We start from the raw sequence: 21,347 nt of genomic DNA on the forward strand, positions 1-21,347 counted from the left end.
AAATGATGCCGGTTGGTTGAAAAACATGGCCGCCAGGGGGCGGGGCATTTTTCTTTATATGGCTATAGTAAAACCTTGTTAACACTCTAGAGGCCACATTTATTGTCCAATCTTGATGAAATTTGGTCAGAAGATTTGTCTTAATGATATCTTGGATGAGTTCACAAATGGTTACGTTTGCTTGAATAACATGGCCGCCAAGGGGCGGGGCATTTTTCCTTATATGGCTATATAAGGCTATAGGAAAATCTTGTTAATCATTGTCTCCGGCAAGACGCTGGAAACAAAAGGAAAGAAGTCAATTTGCATACAACAACTGGGTTGGAGAAGCGACACTTGACAGTTGTTCTAGGCATTGCTGCAGTGAAGCTGTAATTCCACCAATGGTGATCTGTAAGGGAGTCAAACTTTCACATCCACCTTGATGGCTGGTTTGTGTGCAGCGGTAAGACTGGATGTACGAGGAGCTCATGATAAGATGGGTGAAAGAGATCCTCGTATTATACACTGTGAAGAACAGCTGCCTTCTCGTGCTGGACAGTTTTGTGGGGCACAAGACAGACACTGTGAAGAAGGCCCTGCGAAAGACTAAAGTGATATAATAATAAAAGACGCTATATAATTAATATAATCCAGACCGAACTGTGCAAATCCAGTGTGACTTGTATGAAGGAAGAGTCTGTGAAAGTTGTTGGGACAGGAGAACAAATAAAAGTGGCCAGCAAAGAGGAAATTGTCTGATGGCTTGCTGCGGCCACTGGCTACGTAAAGGGGAAACCCCATCTTGTCTGCCACAGCTTCAAGGCTTGCGGAATTTCCAATGCTGAATGGCCAGGAAGACAACCTCGTCCCTAAAGACACATTTGAAACCTCCACAGCCGACTACGATGACAACGATGAGGAGAAGGAAGTGAACATGTATGAAGATGAGGATGTTCCGATCACGAAGTTGATCTCTCGCGAGATTGAGAAAAATATGTATGTGAATGAAACAGGGCTGTATAAGTGAATTAAGGAAAAGATTTCAAAATTTCATCAAGATAATTTTTTCAATCAGGCTTTCCCAGGCATATCATATTAAGATGTACCTGGTAGTCGTAACACGCGTTTGTATCTCATAACAACCAACTTTTACAGAAGCTGTGTTGTTCATTTTACATTTCATAGGGCTTTCTTATATATGTTTAACTGATAAAAAGTTATGCATAACATGAATGAAATTGATATTCATTATATACCGGGCATTTTTTGTTTGTTGAAGCTGTGTTGTTCATTTTACATTTCAGAGGGATTTTTTATGCTCTCCGAAAATTTTTGGTCAGCATATAGTTGCCAGTTTGTCCTTCCTTACTTCCTTTCTTACTTCCTTTCGTCCATCACACTTTTGTTACAGTTTCTCATAGCGCCTTCAATATTTTACAGATCTCTTACATATTTGGCAAGTAGGTACCTTGCATGGACTTCTACCTTTTGATTAGGTTTGAGGTCACTTGGGTCAAGGTCACCTAGGCTAATAATAGATTTTCTGTCACACTTTTATTACAGTTTCTCATATTGTCTTCAATATTTTACCAATCTCTTACATATTTGGCATGTTGGTACCTTGCATGGACCTCTACTTTTTGATGAGGTTTGATGTCACTGGGGTCAAGGTCAAAGTCACCGAGGCTAACAATAGATTTTCTGTCACGCTTTTGTTACAGTTTCTCATAGCGCCTTCAATATTTTACCGATCTCTTACATATTTGGCATGTAGGTACCTTGAATGGATCTCTACCTTTTGATAAGGTTTGAGAACACTGGGGTCAAGGTCAAGGTCACCGAGGCTAATAATAGTTGTTTTCAAGGTCAAACTTTTGTTACAGTTTCTCATATCGCCTTCAATATTTGACCAATCTCTTATATATTTTTTAGGTTGTTCGTTCCATTCCAAGGAGTTTTCAGGTAGTTATAATTTGCCCCTTGAATAAAAATTTGTTTCCAAACAATTAACGCATAGATTGACAAAATCAATGGGGAGCATTCATCAGTTTCACTGATATTCTTGTTTATCTTTGTTTTACTGATCAAAAGTTAACTGATATTCTTGTTTAACTATGTTTTACTGATCAAAAGTTATGCTTAACATGAATTAAATTGAAATTCATTATGTACTGGGTATCTAATTGTTTGTAATAAGATGCCAGGTATAATTGCAGCCTTAGCGAAAAACTTATTCTCTGGGAATGGCTTCTTCTAAAAGTTTTTGTTCTGACTTCTAGGTGATAACTGACTTGTAAATACACACAAATAATAGATCAAAAGTCAGTTTTCAGTCCATTAAGGTTTATTGTTTATGAAGGTCAAGCGCCAAGATTACCGGCCTTTACCTTATTCTTATCTTTTTCTTCTTCTTGTTGTATTGTACAAGATTCCCTGTCTTGGCATTCTTGTACACAAAAAATGGTTTAAAAGTCGTGGTGTGCCGCTATTAAAGAATTCTTAAAACTATTTACAAAGTCATTTGTGGCCTATTTTGGTGCCATCCCTTTCTTGAACGCTTCTAGGCTGGGAGCCGTCACATGGTAGTTTTGCAGTTGATTCCACAGTCTTGTTGTTGATGGGAAAAAGAAGTGTCTGAGGTAGTCTGTTCTGCAGAATGTAACGATGTCCCTGATACTGCTGTCTCTTGTGGATGATAAAGCAGGGCCGAGTAAGTGGGCAGATGGAATATCCATTAGGTTGTTAATAAAACAGTACATCAAAGTGACCTTGGCGTCTCTCTTGAAGGAGCTGCCACCCAATGTCAGTAATGATCTGTGTGCTGCCCCTTGTGGTTCTGTAATCCCCTTTCATATAGCTCACATAGCGAACAGCGCATCTCTGAACAGCTTCTATCTGTCGCTTGTGGTTCTGTAGTCCACTTACATAGCTCACATAGCAAGGAGCGTGTCTCAGAACAGCTTCTATCTGGTCAATACATACTTGAGTGTGAGGGTCCCCAGTTGTAGCGTACTCCAATATTGACCGCACTAAGGTTGTGTATGTGCGTGCCTTGAGGCTAGGTCAACAGCTGGCTTGGTTGTGCCTCAAGAACCCTAGGCTGTTGCCTGCCTTCCGTATTACTGCTGCTTCATGCAGTTTCCAGGACATGTAGTCAGATCTGAGATTGTCACGTTAAGGTATTTGTCTTCCTTTACAGGTATAAGCCTCTGCCAATGAATTACGTACTCTGACTTAATCTAACTTGATTTTGAGATGTGTAAGACACTTTTAAGAATTGAATGACATCTGCCAGTCTTTACCCAATTTCTGTAGTGAATCCAGATCAAGCCGAAGTGTTGCTGCATCTTGTATCCTTTTGTATAGAAAAGTATCATCTGATGAGCGAGGAGCTTGGATTTTTGAGCTTACGGTGCCCTTTTAAAGTCGTTGCTTTTTATTAAAAATTCAAGTAAACATGTTCATCTCACGTTAATTGTTTAAAGTAAAACAACAATGGATCATGAATAATTGTCAGTTTTTATTGCAAATTTATATTATTTACATATTATTGATAAATTCTAAATGCACACACATCTGAATAGTGTAATATTGTATTAACATTCACTATTATTTATATTACTGTATATATAGTAAATGCACAACAAAATGCAAAGCATCAGAATGAACTGTTAAGTGCTTTGAGAAAATAAACACGTATGAATGTTCACATTCAAAATACCAGTTAAGAAGGGCAAAGACATCCAGTTAAATTCAAGTCCTGCTAATCAGATATACAATAAATAAGTTACAAAAACAACATGATTGTATGAAATATTATTAACACTACCACATGCAAAAGAACATTTTTAACATAATATATAAATAACATATCATAGCAAGTCTAGTGAATACAATAGTCAGTTTCAACAGATATTTGTGAATATTTTAATAACATTTCAGTTTCTTAATAACTGATATGTTATTTGATTTTCATATTTTATAACCAAGGATTTTATTGCATTTAAATTCCACAATCCATGAAAAGCATTTAATGTCATGACTTAATTCAATCCTCAAGGAGATATAAACTATTGAATTTCACAATTATCCATGGATACACAACCATTGAAGATCTATAACATATTAAAAATCATATATATTGTCTTCCATAAGTGTATAGCAATCTCCTCTATCATAAAGCAATATCCTCCCTTGGGGTTAAAAAAGTAGGTTTTCTACACCAGTCTGACCATTATTTATGCAGACGCTAAACAATTTTTTGGCATAAAAGGTTTAGTTTTTGATGATTTTCGCTAGATTTGATCATAATGGCTAAATTAACTTTAACATATACAGAAGAAGATTTATAAGAGATTTTTTAAGATTTCTGTCATTGAATATTCTTATTTACATGGGAAACAACTCAAGTATGGTAAAAAAAAAACACAATCTAAAAGTTTTTAAACAACCTTTCTACCAGTGCTGTATTCTTTAAGAGACTTTGAGTGGAAACAAGCAATTAGTTTTTGCTTTCCTCATCTTATTACAGTGTTCTTCTGCAAACATTAAGGGATAACTTTCCACTCAGCAATTACCTCCCTTTATTACTTTTCACACAGCAATTGCCTCTCTTTGATGTGCGGGCCCCGTCCTAGCGGACTCATCCTTCCATACATTCGGGTTTATTGCAAACTTTGCCTTGTACGCGGGTGTGAGTTTGGTGAGCCTTTCGATAACTTCGTTCATTTCATCCGCAGACAGCTTCTTTCGGCCAATGAACTTTTTTTCAAGTCCAGGAATTATGATGTTAGTTTTCACCTTCGGCTGTTGAATGTAAATGAATTCCTTGTCCGCCAGATCTACGCCGCCTCGGCTCGAGATTGTCGGTTTAGTAATTCTGTCGACGATCGTTTCCATCTCATCTTTCGATACCTTCTGCTCCCCGTAGACAAAATCTGTGTACTTTCTCTCCTGCCCGGCTCCACCTGTACTTGCCACCGTTGGTCGAGTTATTCTGTCAACAATGGTATTCAGTGAATCTGGATCGACAGTTTTGGAGCCGTACACGTAATCCTTATTTTCAAATTTTTCCGCGATGTCTTTTCCGCCGCGACTGGATATGGTTGGCTTCGCAATGTGGTCGATGTTTGGGGTGCATGCTCTCGATCCATACACATAGTCTTTGTTCCTGAAATACATAAACACACATGTTTATGTGTACTTGGAATAAGACATCATTTTGGTGATTTTCTCAAACACAACTATTTACTTAGTTTTAACACATTTATTTGAGCTCTATTGCATAGAAAGCCTCAGGCTTAATTAGAACGCTCTTGAGTCCGTTTTCTGGGATTAGAACCAGTACTTGGTGTCTAAGTGGGAAATATAAAGAACGCGGTTGGAGCTTAAGATCAAAAGGTCAATTATCAGAAATCGATCCTGAGCACTTTGTTACTTGTATAACTTTGTTTTAAAAAGTGGATTTTCATATAATCAGAAGAAATGAGAATTTTTAGACAGAATGTTGAAAGCATAAATCATGTCTTTAGGTCTAAAGTTAAAGGGACTGTCCAACAATCAAAAGCGTCGTGCGAACTACGAGGATTGCTTATAAAGCTAAAAAATACCTCGGCATTTGACATGAGCGTGAATGGTCGAGTGCTTAAGTCGGGAGACATTTTACTCCAAAACTCCATGACTCTAGGGGTCAGTGGTTCGAGTCCTGTGGAGGTTTACGTTTTTTCTTCTTTTTAAAAATTGTATTCTTATTTTTTACTGGAGATTTTTAGTTCAAATGTTTAAATTTATCAATATAAAGCATTTAAAGCAGTTAATGACAAGCTTTAATACATGCCAATTCTGTTGGACAGTCCCTTTAAGGTCACAACTGAATAGAAAATATGGAACATATAGACAATAATTCATAAAAAAAATAGGCTGTCAAATTTGTGTGTTGACCATAAATGGATTGTGAGGTAACCAGGCAGAAGTGATGACCTTTGTGATATTAAGTGTTATTCATAATGTTGAGGTCTGCACCCAAGGTCAATGTACCCTTTAGGGTCAAATATTATATTATAATTCTTTTGAACTTGTTAATCTTCACTGCTAAAAAGATTTTTTGTGACAATGACACTCCTGTTAATAGATGTGTTTGAACAAGTCACATTTCATTTGTACGTGTTTGTTAAAGGGACTTGTTCACACATATTTTTGACAAAACGTATTGAATGTCATTAAACATTTAAACAATGGAAATTGCGAGCTGAAAATTTTATTTTGCAAAGACTCAAAACACAATGATCCTTTTTAAGAACAAGGGCACAACATTGAAATTGAAAATAATTTGTCAAACTGTGAACAGGATATTTTAAAGGGGCCTCCTCACAGATTTTGGCATGTGTTGAAGTTTGTCATTAAATGCTTTATATTGATAAATGTAAACATTGAATCTCAAAAGCTCCAGTAAAAATCAAGATTAAAATTAAAGAAAGAAAAAAATGAACCTGAACTGGACTCGAAGCACTGACCCCGGGAATAAAAGCCTATCACTTTGAACACTTGGCCAACCGTGCTATGATACAATGAGTGAAGTATTTCATACTTTATATAAGCAATCGTCGTAGTATCCCAAAATATAACAACAACAACAGAACTATCCAAATTATTCAATCAATTTGCTTTGCAATGCTTTATAATTTTGAGGTTTTTAAATCGTCAACAGATGCATATAATTGATATTTTAAAGTATGGTTAATGTTCAGTGTTACTGTTTACTCACAAATATCATAACTAGAAAAAAAATTGCGAATCTGAAACAATTTTTTTTAAATTTTGTCAATTTGCCAAAACATGAAATTTAGGCCCCTTTAATTTGAATGGTTTAATAATTTAACTTCTATGATACAATGTAAACAAAGGTTACACAGTTACATGTGAAAGTTATATTGAACTATTAAATCCTTTTCAATGTCGAATGTCTTTGATACCTTTGGCCTTCTGTGTGTGTGTATGTATTAAATGATAACAAGTCAGGATATGAAAAGGGTTGTATAAAGCTAGTTAGATAACTATGTAAACAGCTATGTTCAGGTTACAAGGTAACATCAATTTTATGAAAGGGTCCTTAATTTGTGTGTTGTTTTTATGCCCCAGAAATAGGGCATATAGTGATCACACTGTCCGTTCATCTGTCTGTCCGTCCGTCCGTCTGTCTGTCCGTCACACTTCGCGTTTAGGTTTCGAAAAATGCGCATAACTTCTATGTCCCTTGAGATATAACCTTCATATTTGGTATGCATGTGTATATGGACAAGGCTTTTCCACTCAAACTAAAATGTTGACCCCTGTGACCTTGACCTTGAACTTATGGTTGGCGTTTAGGTTTCGAAATCTGAGTTTAGGTTTCGAAAAATGCTCATAACTTCTATCAAAGCATTTATAGGGGGCATATGTCATCCTATGGTGACAGCTCTTGTTTCTCTTTCTGAAAAACGTGACATACACTTTAAATATGATAATTTTCAATCCAGCCATGCTCTGGGAAAAGAAGGCTCAACCCTTTGCATGCTGGGAAATTTGTCGTCTGCTAAAATGTTGTCTGCTAAATTTTTAAAATTAGCATTTCTTCGATTTTGTTCAAAGAATACTGTCAGAATAGCAAACAGTTTGGATCCTGATGAGACACCATGTTCTGTGGCGTCTCATATGGATCCAAACTGTTTGCACAGGCCTTCAAAATTCAGTTCCCGCACTGATGGGTTAATGCATGAGTGTACAGTGTTGTCCCCAATAAGCCTGTGTAGTCCAATCTGGGACGACCATCTACACTGGATTTTTGTTTAGAAGACAATTCCTTTACATGAAAAATTCCTTGAAAGCGGTAAAAATGTTGTCCTATGTTAGCCTGTGATGACTGCATAGGCAAATCATTTTACGCACATGCATTAAGCCCCCTTTTCAAGAGCAAGGCTCAATATAGCAAAAGTAATTGTTATTAGAATGCAAATTGTTACACCTATTGTATATATTGAAAGTAAAAGTGCAATTAATTCAAGAAATCATCAATGTTAAAAATTTGATTCCCACATTTTTATGCTATTTTTGTTTTAGCATTCAAGACATTAGTGATTTAAAAAAAAGTCCATTTAAATCATTAATTAATTGAATTGAATCTTTATTTATTACCTGCCATTTTTATATAGAGAAACGTATCTAAATTAGGACACTCAATCTTTCAAACTTAGTTATGATTTTTGTTTGGATTATTTAGTGGATATACTTACCGAAACATGCTTCCTTGTAATTGAATATAATTTGACCAAATGAATAACAAGGTAGTCTTAATGCTGTTAATATTCTTGATTAATTGACAATATGACACACTTTACTACAGTTTAGAGGATACATACACATGTATGAATATTGTGCTACTGTGATCCCTTAAATAAAAGGTTGATAAAACACATTCAAAATAACTGCTTATGTTAACATCATTTAACAGCAAAATAAATTCAGAACAGGCTCACCGTGAATGTGTTGAAGAATTGATAGCCACAAATGTGACAATTAAATTCAAAAATAATATCAGTTTAAAAAGGGGTTTTCAAACTCAAATTATTAATAATACTTTAAAGGTTAAAGGTGCGGTTTATAGTCTGCTTCGATAACGTATGCATCATCAGCCGACTTGGACATTAACCCCCCCCCCACTGGGATTTAAGTCGTCCGTTTACATATGGCGCCGAAGGCAGCCACAGCACATTGACTTATTTCCCTCGCAGGTACCCATTTATACATCTTGGTGGAGAGGAGCAAGCATGGGATTAATTTTTTGCTCAGAAAAGTCCAGTGCCCCGAGCGGGATTCGAACCAGGGACCTTCCAATCCCTAGACCAGTATCCTACCACTAGACCACTGTCCCCACATTTAATGTATGAATTTGTTAAATATCAAACCTTTAGGATACAGCTAAACAACTTGAATAAAACAAAAACAATATTTTATATCATTATTTTATATCATTATATTAATTATTATATTTTTGGGAGTTTTACTGTTTGTGCCATAGAAAAAACAACAACAAAAACAGCAATTAACTTATTAAAAAATTGAACTTTAAAAAAGGAATGTGTAGATTCTATTATAACCATTTGTCTGTAATTCTGTTTTTGTTTGAATTATATCATTATTTTATTTTGACTTTTGTGTAAAAACTTCCAAGGGTACATTGTGTATAATCTATCCAAGGAAGCACATTTATTTTGAAAAAAAATACCTGTCAAAATTGATTTGTATATTTTACATGATAGGTTTTAGAAAAAATACACTTCACAGCTAAAATTGTTCGACTATCTATGTAAGGAATAAAAGTTTAAAAAATAATAACTAATATTTCATTGCAAAATGGGTTTTCAAACTCTTATTTTTAATAATAATTTTAATAATGAATTAGTAAAATCACAAGCCTTAACAGATTCAGCTCTTAAAAATAATTTAATATAAAATAAAGGTAAAAAAATAAAATACAATGTTTTGGATAAAAGTTAAAACTAATGAGAAAAAAAGTTACCTGAACTTTTCCTGCAGGTCTACCCCGCCCTTGCTGGCATGAGTAGGTCTGGTGACCCGCTCCACTATCTGTTCAAGCTCGTTGTGGCTGACTGAGGTTGAGAACGGGCTCATAGTGTACCTCTCGCTTGCTCCCGTACCCGGCCACGAGACTCGAGACCGAGCAGTCGACCTTCGAACTGGCGCTGACCTTGGCAGGCTCATAGATTTTTCCCTGACATATGAGGGATCGGGCGGGTCATCGCAAATGAAGTTCTTCTTTTTAGAGGGCTCCATAACTATCCACGGCGAAGGTTTCGGAATTACCTGGTATTTCCGCGGGATGGAGTACTTGTTTTTCGGTACTTTGGGCGGTTTGGGTGTCCTGGATCTGTCGCTATCGGTACTTGTGTCAAGAGCTTGCGCAGATGTCGATGCTGCACTGTCGTCCAAGCTTTCATCAGTTGTCCTTTGATATTTCAAGATCTTTGGTCCGGTGATATAATCTGGATCCTGTACGCACCAGAGTCCTTTCTTGTGACCCCTGGAGCATGGGCGTGGATTAGGAGTCGCAACGCGCTCTATGATTTCATTCAGTGTTCTTGACTTCACTTGGTGCCAAGGCCCTAGTGTGTGGAAGTGCTTAAGTTTACCACTGTTTAATAGGTAGAGACGTTCAATAGTGAATAGGTACTCCTGGTCGCTCAGGGTTAAATACTCAAAATCGTTACTGTTTAATTTTATGGGTGAATTCATTCTCACTACTTGAGAGGGGTTATGCGATTAAAAATTCTCTTTGCATGCCTCAATGCTATTGATTATAATTGAAAGGACAGTGAAACACTCTGCAATCTTAGTCTTTCAAGGTGATCACTAAAGAAGATTAAACAGTTAACAAAGAGCTTTTCTTGTAATCCTTGATAACCAAAAATCAAGTGATATGTATACTAACTAATTCTTAATCGGTTTAACCGCCTTAATGTTCATTACATAGGGGTCCGAGGTAAATTATTGTTCTTCTCAATTTATCCTCCCGTTATGTCACTTACGCCAGCCTGATGTGATTTGAAAGGTACAAGGAGTTTTGCTTCACTTTACAGGGCACATCACAAGTTCTATGGACCAAATTTGCAATTAATCCGACATAATTTGCAATTTATCGGACCAAATTTGCAATTAATCGTCTCACTTGAGCCTCACTGTGTCTTTATCCATTTTCAGTTTTTCATCTAAATATTCTTATCGCAATCACCTTATGTCAAATTAGTTCAACTACTCCATTTGATATTTGAGCATAGTTAATAATTAAATCTTCAAAGATAATCCAAAAAGTTCCACACTGTTCCAAAGTTGACCTCTAATTTTTGCAGTTGGCTGAAATAAAGAAAAAAATATTATGAATTAGTTGTTTTGATTTTTAATTTAATAAGAACATAGGGTTTATCAAATTAGCATTTGTACTTTATCAAAATTTGTCAGCAATCCTTCATTGTATTTAACTTAAGAAATAGTTTTGACTTGGTAACCTAAACAATATTTCTTGATTAGTGTCCTTGTTATATTACAATTGTGCCATAACAGTGAAAATAATATTAGTAATAGCTGTTTGCGATTGAGAACTTTTGGAGAAAAATTCACAATATTTGGAATGAATAACAATTTAAAACTAAAAACAGACCAACGATAATCACCAAAGCACACAATAGATCCTTCTAGTCTTCTTGAAGTAAAACTATCAAAGATGGATTTCCAAAGTGACACAATGTTATTAGTGTTTCTGCACCATCACAATATTATCATGTAGCCCTTTCAATCTTTCAATTTACTATCTTATTGTGAACTTTATTTAAGAAATAAGCATCAATTAATCACCGCTGCACAATTGCCAGAGAGACAGGCATTGTATTGTATCAATTAATCAAAAATAGACTTTTATGTCCTTTTATTTGCAACCTATTCAATGTTTTCTCCTCCGTGACAAATTCCGTCATGCTTTGTTTGTCAGAAGAACGTTATCTTTTAACCCTGCTGTAAAATGATTTTTAGTTGCAAGAGATTCAAATATTTGAAATCCGTAATTATAAAAATTAAAAGTCTGGTTTAAAATACGGGCAAGGAAACTATGGCGCAAAACAACAGCTGCAGATTATTATAATTTATGCAATTTTAGCTCTTACAGGTTGATATACTGTTTATATACAGAACAGAACTCTTAAAATATTCACTTAAGCATTTTACAGTGCATCATGATCAATATTGTAAAAAATTCATACAATTGCATGAACAAAAATAGTTATAAAGATAATAATGAATGATACGTGAGAGTGTTGTTGTGTTTATATACACAATGAATCGAGTATTTAAACTATATATTATCAAAAGTAAGTGGTTAGAGGCAAAAAAAATTAAAAATATAAATTTATGGAATGTATATTATAATGAATTTAAAATAAGACAGCAATCTTTGCAATCAAAAGTATACTTTTTCAACATTGCATTACAAACAGATGTATAAGTTGTTATCATTAAAGTTGACAAATTATATGTGAAATAGACACTTGCATACATGATTTTATCATACAAATTGTTATAAAAAGTGATGCATGTAGATACTTTATTTTGCCACTAAATGTTTGCCTGTCTGAAAATAAACAATCCTACTTAAGAAACTCTGATTCAGTAGCCCTTAAATTACAACCAGGAATAAAATATATTGCAAGGCAATCTTTCATGTAAACAACAATACAATTAATTTTAAATTATCACAACAATTTTCTAGTGCAAAAAGTTTTTCCCCCTATTTGTAATAAAATTATTTATTAATTGATTTAAATTCCAGTATTATTCCAACCACACAAACAAAATTTCATTTATGCACTGAAAAAAGTAACATATTATGGTACATTTCTATTCCCTTATAATATCTCTACCATTACATCCACTGCTACTCCTTTCAGGTACTTAAGGCCCTGTGTTGACCGTCACTATCAAACATGTTTTCCATGTAAACATGAAAGAACCACCGCATACTATTTGACTATTTGACTTTAGCCCAACTTGCTAATGGGCTAATGTGTTTGTATAAAATTAATAATTTACAAATCAAACTCGGGTCGGTAGATAAAGCATTCTCATTATCTTAATTTGGCAGCAGGGTGGTTTTAAATTGGAGCAGAACTCAGGGATCAAACAATCCACAATTGGATGGAAGTTGAAATATGAACCTGGCCTTGGGAAAATGGTGCTTAATGCAGGAGCCTGAAATGTCGTCCCAGATGAGTCTGCACTAACTGTGCAGGCTCGTAAGCCTGTGCTTACTGCAAAGGCTTATCAGGGATGACTCTTTCCCCCTAAACTGGGTTTGCACTAAGAAGAGACTTATTTAAAACGAGAAGTACCATAAAGGCAGAAAGTGTCTTCCTTGATTAGCCAGACTTCCTTTAAACTCCAGAAATGTGTCAGACATTCGGTCTTGCGGTAAATGAAATTAAATCATCTGCCTATATAACATGTTATCACTAGCTCATCTCATGTTTTGTCATCATTATTAATATAAAATAATACATAATTCAAAAATACAAATTAGAAATAGATATATTTATAGTTAATTCCAACGCAAAAAGTACTGTTGGCCAGATATGCATAATAGCAAGAGATGTCGGAGACAGTGTGCTTGACTTTTCTTGTTCTTTTCAGAGTTTCTGGTACTTTTTTTCTAAACCAAACTGTTTGTAAATGAGTAGGTAAGTTATTTTAGCTATCAAGTAATTTAGTATTTTTGTAATTTTTTTTAATGTTTAATGAGAAACGAAACCTTGATTGAGTGGAAAACATTTTTTCTTTATTAACTTATAGTAACATGTGAAGTTTGAATGAAATGTTTAGCCAATGTTGAGATAAATAATTCAAACAATGAGTAGAATACTCGATCCGGCACATAATAAAGCTTGCTTGTACTTTAAAAACTCAAGCTATAAAAAAAGGTGATTTTTTACTTTTCACTTTCTTACTGTTAACTTTTCACACATATGCAGTATTGGTAATAATGTTGTTATGAATCTTTTGCTAAAAACATATTTGCTAAAAAAAATTGCTTATTTTTCAATTAAGAAACTGGCTGTATTTCGAAATTATATATAATTTACAAAATATTTCAAAGTAATTCAGGTTATTGTTATAATCTACCATATTTACTGCATGCAGAATGTTTTTGTCATGACTATTTTTTTACTGGGCCTGTACTTTAAGTGACTGTAATAGAAGGATCTCGTCACAGTTGACACTCGCATGTTAAGTCTTGTCAAAGTTTTTAAACTTTGGAATTTATTCAGAACATTGCCTTATTAACCCTTTTCCCCCATAATAAGAAGCAAAGTGAATTTTTTTTTGTAACCGGCATAAAACCAGAACAGCCTGCGAGTAATTTAGCTGTTTAAGTTTTACCAGATTTTACCGAGTTATTTAATATTTTATAGAAATGTTTGGGCGAATGCATGATCTCCAAATAATACAAAATACTCACTGGAAACAAAATTGCCATGCTTCATCGCCCTCTGATCAGGAATGGAATTTGATTATTCCTATTGCAAGAGTTTGTTTGATTAGGACATCTTATTGATTGTATCTGTCAAATTAAGCAAGATATGCCATTGTTCTTGGTTTATTGTATATCCGTTGTTTTTTGGTAATTTATCTTTGTTACTGTATATACCAGTCTTTTTGGTATGTTATTTTGAGAAGGTTATTTAATTAATTGATTTAATGATTCATTGAAAAAATGTACAGAATTTTAACATAAAAAGATCTATCGTAGAAAAAATGGCAAAAAAAGATAGAAGAAAGATCAAGGATTAAGTATAGATTATCTATGTAGGATTGCAATCACTATATTTGTTTTGAGATTAGAGAAGAAATTGCTCAGATGATAGAACCAAATAAACGACAGACTTCCTCTCTGACAGAAAATATGACTAAATGACAAAACTGCCATTAGATAAAATAATAGAATTTACCAAATGACTATAATGACAATAGTTGTATTTGTCAGAAACGTGTTAATAGATGTTATATAATTGGAATGGTATTTATGACATGACAATAGAGAATTTGGTATGATTTCTTTTCCTATTGGGAGGATGTGTGGTCAATTCATATCTAAATTAAACTTTATAGCGCTGGCTAAAAAAATAATAACAACTGTATGCCCACACTTAAGATAATGACAAATATGAAAAAACAGTTTGATGCCATTGGCTCAATTTTTTTACTAGCGTGACAATTATAAAGCGTCATATGTCAAAATAAAAAAAGGAATTATCAGGAGCCATATAGTATCTAATGTTAAATACCGGTATCAATCTGTCTTTGCAGGTATACTTCAAAGTAAAATTTTACTGTATTATCTTAATTAAAATGTACAACCTGTTAAGTTTCAGTATTTTGGCAGCATTTACACCCAGGCATTTAAACACCAGAATCAGATGTAACAGTTTGTGAAATTGATTTTACAGCATATTTTTGGTCATGAATGACACGTTTAATTGCTATCTGTTTGCTCATTGTGTCAAATGTAAAACAGGTCAAAAAGCGTTTAGTTGTAACACTATCTGATTGTAATATCTTGCGGGTGGTGTGTAACCTATTTTGGCTACATTCCAAGTGGTATTCAATATCTGATGGAGTCTATGGGTGGAGTGACAGACAGTCAGGAAAAGACAAAAGCAGGGTAGTCATATCTTTTAAGATGAGTTAATTAGATAAAAGGATATTTAAATGTCTCTCAATAACAAATGAGTATGTCCTGTTTTACCTCTGTAAATTATAGGATTTATATTTCAGGTTGATTAAATTGTGGCACATTAAATAGTAGTCTAGATCTAGATTTATTTCATGTTATGATTTTAATAGCATTTGGAAAAACATTTGAGCCGCACTCTGTGAAAATGGAGCTTAATGCATGTGCTTTAACCCTTTGCATGCTGGGTAATTTGTCTTCTGCTAAAATGTCGTCTGCTGAATTTCTAAAATTAGCATTTTCTTTGATTTTTTTCAAAGAATACTATCAGAATAGCAAACAGTTTGGATCCTGATGAGACGCCACGTTCTGTGGCGTCTCATCAGGATCCAAACTGTTTGCAAAGGCCTTCAAAATTCGGTTCCCGCACTGAAAGGGTTAAGAGTCGTCCTAGAGCCTGTGATTAGCTTATATAGGGACAACACTTTCCCCCTATACTGGATAGCCTGTGATTAGCTTATATAGGGACAACACTTTCCGCCTATACTGGATAGCCTGTGATTAGCTTATATAGGGACAACACTTTCCGCCTATACTGGATAGCCTGTGATTAGCTTATATAGGGACAACACTTTCCCCCTATACTGGATAGCCTGTGATTAGCTTATATAGGGACAACACTTTCCGCCTATACTGGATAGCCTGTGATTAGCTTATATAGGGTCAACACTTTCCGCCTATACTGGATAGCCTGTGATTAGCTTATATAGGGACAACACTTTCCGCCTATACTGGATAGCCTGTGATTAGCTTATATAGGGACAACACTTTCCCCCTATACTGGATAGCCTGTGATTAGCTTATATAGGGACAACACTTTCCGCCTATACTGGATAGCCTGTGATTAGCTTATATAGGGACAACACTTTCCCCCTATACTGGATAGCCTGTGATTAGCTTATATAGGGACAACACTTTCCGCCTATACTGGATAGCCTGTGATTAGCTTATATAGGGTCAACACTTTCCGCCTATACTGGATAGCCTGTGATTAGCTTATATAGGGACAACACTTTCCCCCTATACTGGATAGCCTGTGATTAGCTTATATAGGGTCAACACTTTCCGCCTATACTGGATAGCCTGTGATTAGCTTATATAGGGACAACACTTTCCGCCTATACTGGATAGCCTGTGATTAGCTTATATAGGGACAACACTTTCCGCCTATACTGGATAGCCTGTGATTAGCTTATATAGGGACAACACTTTCCGCCTATACTGGATAGCCTGTGATTAGCTTATATAGGGACAACACTTTCCGCCTATACTGGATAGCCTGTGATTAGCTTATATAGGGACAACACTTTCTGCCTATACTGGATAGCCTGTGATTAGCTTATATAGGGACAACACTTTCCGCCTATACTGGATAGCCTGTGATTAGCTTATATAGGGACAACACTTTCCCCCTATACTGGATAGCCTGTGATTAGCTTATATAGGGACAACACTTTCCCCCTATACTGGATAGCCTGTGATTAGCTTATATAGGGACAACACTTTCCCCCTATACTGGATAGCCTGTGATTAGCTTATATAGGGACAAAACTTTCCCCCTATACTGGATAGCCTGTGATTAGCTTATATAGGGACAACACTTTCCGCCTATACTGGATAGCCCGTGATTAGCTTATATAGGGACAACACTTTCCCCCTATACTGGATAGCCTGTGATTAGCTTATATAGGGACAACACTTTCCCCCTATACTGGATAGCCTGTGATTAGCTTATATAGGGACAACACTTTCCCCCTATACTGGATAGCCTGTGATTAGCTTATATAGGGTCAACACTTTCTGCCTATACTGGATAGCCTGTGATTAGCTTATATAGGGACAACACTTTCCCCCTATACTGGATAGCCTGTGATTAGCTTATATAGGGTCAACACTTTCCCCCTATACTGGATATCTGTTTAGAAAAGACTTCCTTAACCCTTTGCAACTCAGAAGCAAAGTGAAAATGGCTATGTGCAAACAGTATAAAACCAGAACAGCCTGCGAGTAACTCGCAGTCTATTCAGGTTTTATGCTGTTGGCTGCTCATCAGTATTTTAGGGTTGGAAATGAAGCCTCTAAAACTTGAATTTAGTAAGAAAGGTCTTAAATTAAGTTTAACTTTCTAAGAGACAACATTATGCATAAAAATACATTTCTAAGTGGTAAAGGGTTAAACGAAAACTTGCAAAGAAATGGGAGGTGTTGTTCCAGATAAGCCTCAGTGCAGACTGCACCTCAAGCACCTTCAGCCCTGTTTTTTCCAAAGCAAGGCTCAATTATATTAGTTGTATATGCAAATAGTTGTCTTATTTCAAAACACCACTTTATTATTAATTATGTTATTTCAAAATTGTGATGCAGGAGACTTATTACAATCATTTGAAATTGTTGCAGATATATACTGATCCCATGTTATTATGTTTGAAATACATGCCTGTCATGCCAAAGTTGTTTTATTTCTATCTGCCAGAAATTTGAACTCAATCAGCCCCAGACAAAATTTTGACCATGGTCACATTGGCGTTTAGGCCCTAAGCTCATGACAGTCTTGCTTTTGAGGTTGGAGAATGAGCCTCTAAAATGCTTGCACAATAAAGTGCCTGCCTTTTTCGGCGTAGCTGTATTAAGCCAGCTTTTCACCTTACCTGACCTTTGTAAGTGTCCAATAAAATTCAAATAAAATTTCCCGCGGCTAGGTACGAATGAATACACTTCATTTATTCCATTGGCTGATTTGAGTATATCACCAGAACATTGGAAACATATCCGCGTCTTTGTAACACTGTTTTACTGCATGAAACAATTTTATCTCTAATGAAAAGGCTCAATAGATAGAACAGTTTTACACTCAATTCTTGACATCAATACAGTTTGTGCGTGCACCTTTTATTTTCAGAGAATTACCAGCACAAAAGCGTTTATACTTAAAGGCTATGTTCTCATATTTAGTACTTACTTCCATATTCCTGTCAGTAAAAGTATAAAAAGCAGTGGAAGCAAGGCCTCACTTTAATGCATTGCATTTCAACCCGCGAGGTATCGGGTCAATTCGCGGCCAGTGTGTGAATGTCAGAGTTTATATACAGTTCATCACCAGAGTTCGCGGCCAGTAAAATAATAGTTATATAATAAAGACGCTATCCATGAACTAGGTGACCTGGAATTTTCTTTAGACCAGAAATATGTTAAATATAGATATTCAGCAATATACTTATGGTATGTCAATAATAGATTCTTAATGTGTTTTCAACAATACAATACAATGATAAATATTTTTTTTTATTAATTTAACAATAATTATTCCACCATATTGACTAATGTATTCAGCATTAGCGCGATGATTCTAGATACTGTTAATAATCGAATCAAATAGCAATGCCCGACAAACCATTAAAACAGGTTTGTTCGAAGAACGCGCCTATTAATACGGATACTACACTTGTGGCCGGTTGACTCGTATGTTTTAATTTCACTTCCATTCTTCTTTTGGTTTTCTTCCATTCTTCTTTTGGTTTTCTGTTTTGTATCTATGGGTTTATGACCAGCAATATGTTATTATGTAAAATAAGCCGCGAAAACTCCGCGTAACATACGTACTGCGTGTGATGCAGCTAAGAACTGCACAGAAAAAGACATTCGCTATCCTTGATCTCATTCATTGAAATATCAACGCCGTATATCTTTTTAAAAGATATTTCTTGTCTATATTAGGAACAGACTGTGATTAATCTGTTTCATTAAACTGTCAAAAAGGCTTAGCGTAGTTGATTTAATCAAAGTGAATGTTTCAATACCTCCTGTCGCCTTTTTAGAGGTTAATCTTGGCAAACGTAAATTTTCTGTATAATGCATTTGTGATGAAGATGAAGTAATAAGGTTATATAATCAACGCACAGATTTCATTGCTTTCTGCCATTTTTCAGTGGTTAGTTTTGGCACTTGTAAATCGTCTTCTTTTTGCACTGATGACAACCATAGACTCTGCGGAGTCACTTCCCCTTTTCAAACTGAACTTAGGGGATATTTAATTGTAATGAGAGGAACCTGGGCCTGGGGGAGTTGTGTTATGCCCCCAATTACCTATTCAGTTTTCTTACTTTCAATATCTGAATCATTACTTTGGCATTCCTCTTTTTGAAAGTCAAGAATATATTAACAATATTTCTAAATTAAATAAATAAATAACATAAATAAATTTAACAAATTAATGTATAAGTTAAAACATAAAATATGAAAAATAAATAAAAAAATAATGAAATTAAAACAAAAAGATGAACAAAAAGAACCCCCATAATAGTATATTAACAATACATTGAATGGAATTAATAAATACAAGTAATAAATTAAACCTATTTTAATATATGTGTTAAATAGTTATATAAATAAATATTTAAATTAATAAAAAATAGATATAAACAAAGAACCTAATTGTTTTTTTTGTAATACTGTACAGTTGGTACCGTCGGTATTAATTTTCTTAAAATATTATCGAGGCATAACATACAAATATTCACCTGCAATTGTATTAATATTTGTATTCACAGAACAAATTTCACAAACATTTTTCTTACCTCCAATTTTGAATCGTGAAATTAAAAGTATGTTCACTCCTATAAATTGCAATTTCCACCCTGCGTGTGACAATATTTGATATGATTTAATGAATAAACACACAAATATTATTTCAACAACAAGAAGTCCATTATAAATCTCAAATTTCTGAACCAGGAGTAATCCTAATATTTACCCAAATTATTTTCACCAACTGGCTGCAAATGGAATTGTTTTGAAGTAATAAAAACACCAACAGGGTCTTATGAAATTCAGTTTGTCTTCAGATATGCACCCATCCGCAGTTACCAAATAGTTTTATCACAGTTTTGAGTGGCTTATTACAGCAAACATAACTTGACAGTTGGATACTTTTACAGTGAAATTTACAAGCAAATGGCAGCAATCAAGTGCTGTGAACAACCAACTGACAGGCCACTTTGACATGAGTGTTTGCTTAGGAAATACACACACATATTTGTATTTGTATACATTTGCATACAAATAAAATGTGAAATACACAAACATATTTTAATGAGGATACATTTGCATACAAATAAAAATTGTGAAATACACAAATATTTACTTAAACATATATTTGCATGCATATAAAATGTACAATACACAAACATATTCTTATAATATGATATATTTGCATGCAAATAAAATGTGAAATACGCAAAAATATTAACATTTGTATAAATTTGAATGCAAATAAAATGTGAAATACACAAAAATATTTTTCTTTTGATATAGTTGTTTACAAATAAAATGTGAAATACACAAAAATATGTTTATTTGTATATATTTGGATTAAACTTAAATGCACGGTTCATATACATGTAAAGGCCTATCTACAGAATTTAATAATTAATACTTAAATATATTAACAAAGATGCATACCAGTTATTTGGTGTATTAATTGTTCTTAAGTTGTTTTCTCATTAAAAAAAACAAACAACAAAACGTGTGATAATGTAAATTTGAGCCTCTTTTTACATTTCAAATTCATAACCTTGAATTTATCAATTTAAACTAAATTTAGTAACTTTAAAAACCTGTTTGTCAGAAAAAACAAACATTAATTTTTATAACATTTGGATTTTGTAATGGTTGTAAAAACTTGTTAAAATGCACCATACATGTATTGATATTGTCTTTGTTGAAATTTAAGACACTGCTTTTCCCAAGATAATAGGTTGCTCTAGCAACACCAACTTTGTGCTTTCTGTTGTCAGCAAAAGCTATTACGTTAAGATATTGGAGAGTTAAAAATAAAAAAAATATGAACCTGTGAGGTTGAGCAACAATTATGAAAGTCATGAACCTGATAGCATATTTTTAGTAAAACCCCCACAATTGCTTTAAGTTTTATTGTTGATAAATAAATAGGTTTAATTAGGTGTGACAATGGTGACTGTAAAAACAAATAGTCATGAAAAGAGGCCATTTTTCCATATTTATGCCTCCTCAGAGTGGGAGGCCT

The 21,347-nt window shown here is 34.4% G+C and overlaps 2 protein-coding genes across 5 annotated transcripts in view; one reads left to right on the forward strand and one right to left on the reverse strand.

The window, feature by feature from the left end:
* The window catches only part of LOC127838432 (uncharacterized), a 50,784-nt gene that overhangs the window by 16,122 nt on the left and 13,315 nt on the right, over positions 1-21,347 (forward strand). The gene's annotated exons all lie outside the window — the stretch shown is intronic.
* LOC127838427 (uncharacterized) lies at positions 3,494-20,087 on the reverse strand. Of its 2 annotated transcripts, none has more exons than XM_052366195.1 (3): positions 19,882-20,087; positions 9,536-10,887; positions 3,494-5,152 (listed from the first exon to the last, which is right to left on the reverse strand). In XM_052366195.1, exons 2-3 carry the CDS (start codon positions 10,267-10,269, stop codon positions 4,576-4,578), a joined length of 1,311 nt encoding a protein of 436 aa, XP_052222155.1. In that variant the 5' UTR covers positions 10,270-10,887; positions 19,882-20,087; the 3' UTR covers positions 3,494-4,575. The 2 variants fall into 2 exon arrangements, with proteins under 2 accessions (XP_052222155.1, XP_052222153.1); XM_052366193.1 differs by lacking the exon at positions 19,882-20,087 and adding an exon at positions 11,192-11,235.

Source organism: Dreissena polymorpha, chromosome 7 (assembly GCF_020536995.1).
Source record: "Dreissena polymorpha isolate Duluth1 chromosome 7, UMN_Dpol_1.0, whole genome shotgun sequence".
NCBI classification, from domain to species: Eukaryota; Metazoa; Mollusca; class Bivalvia; order Myida; family Dreissenidae; genus Dreissena; species Dreissena polymorpha.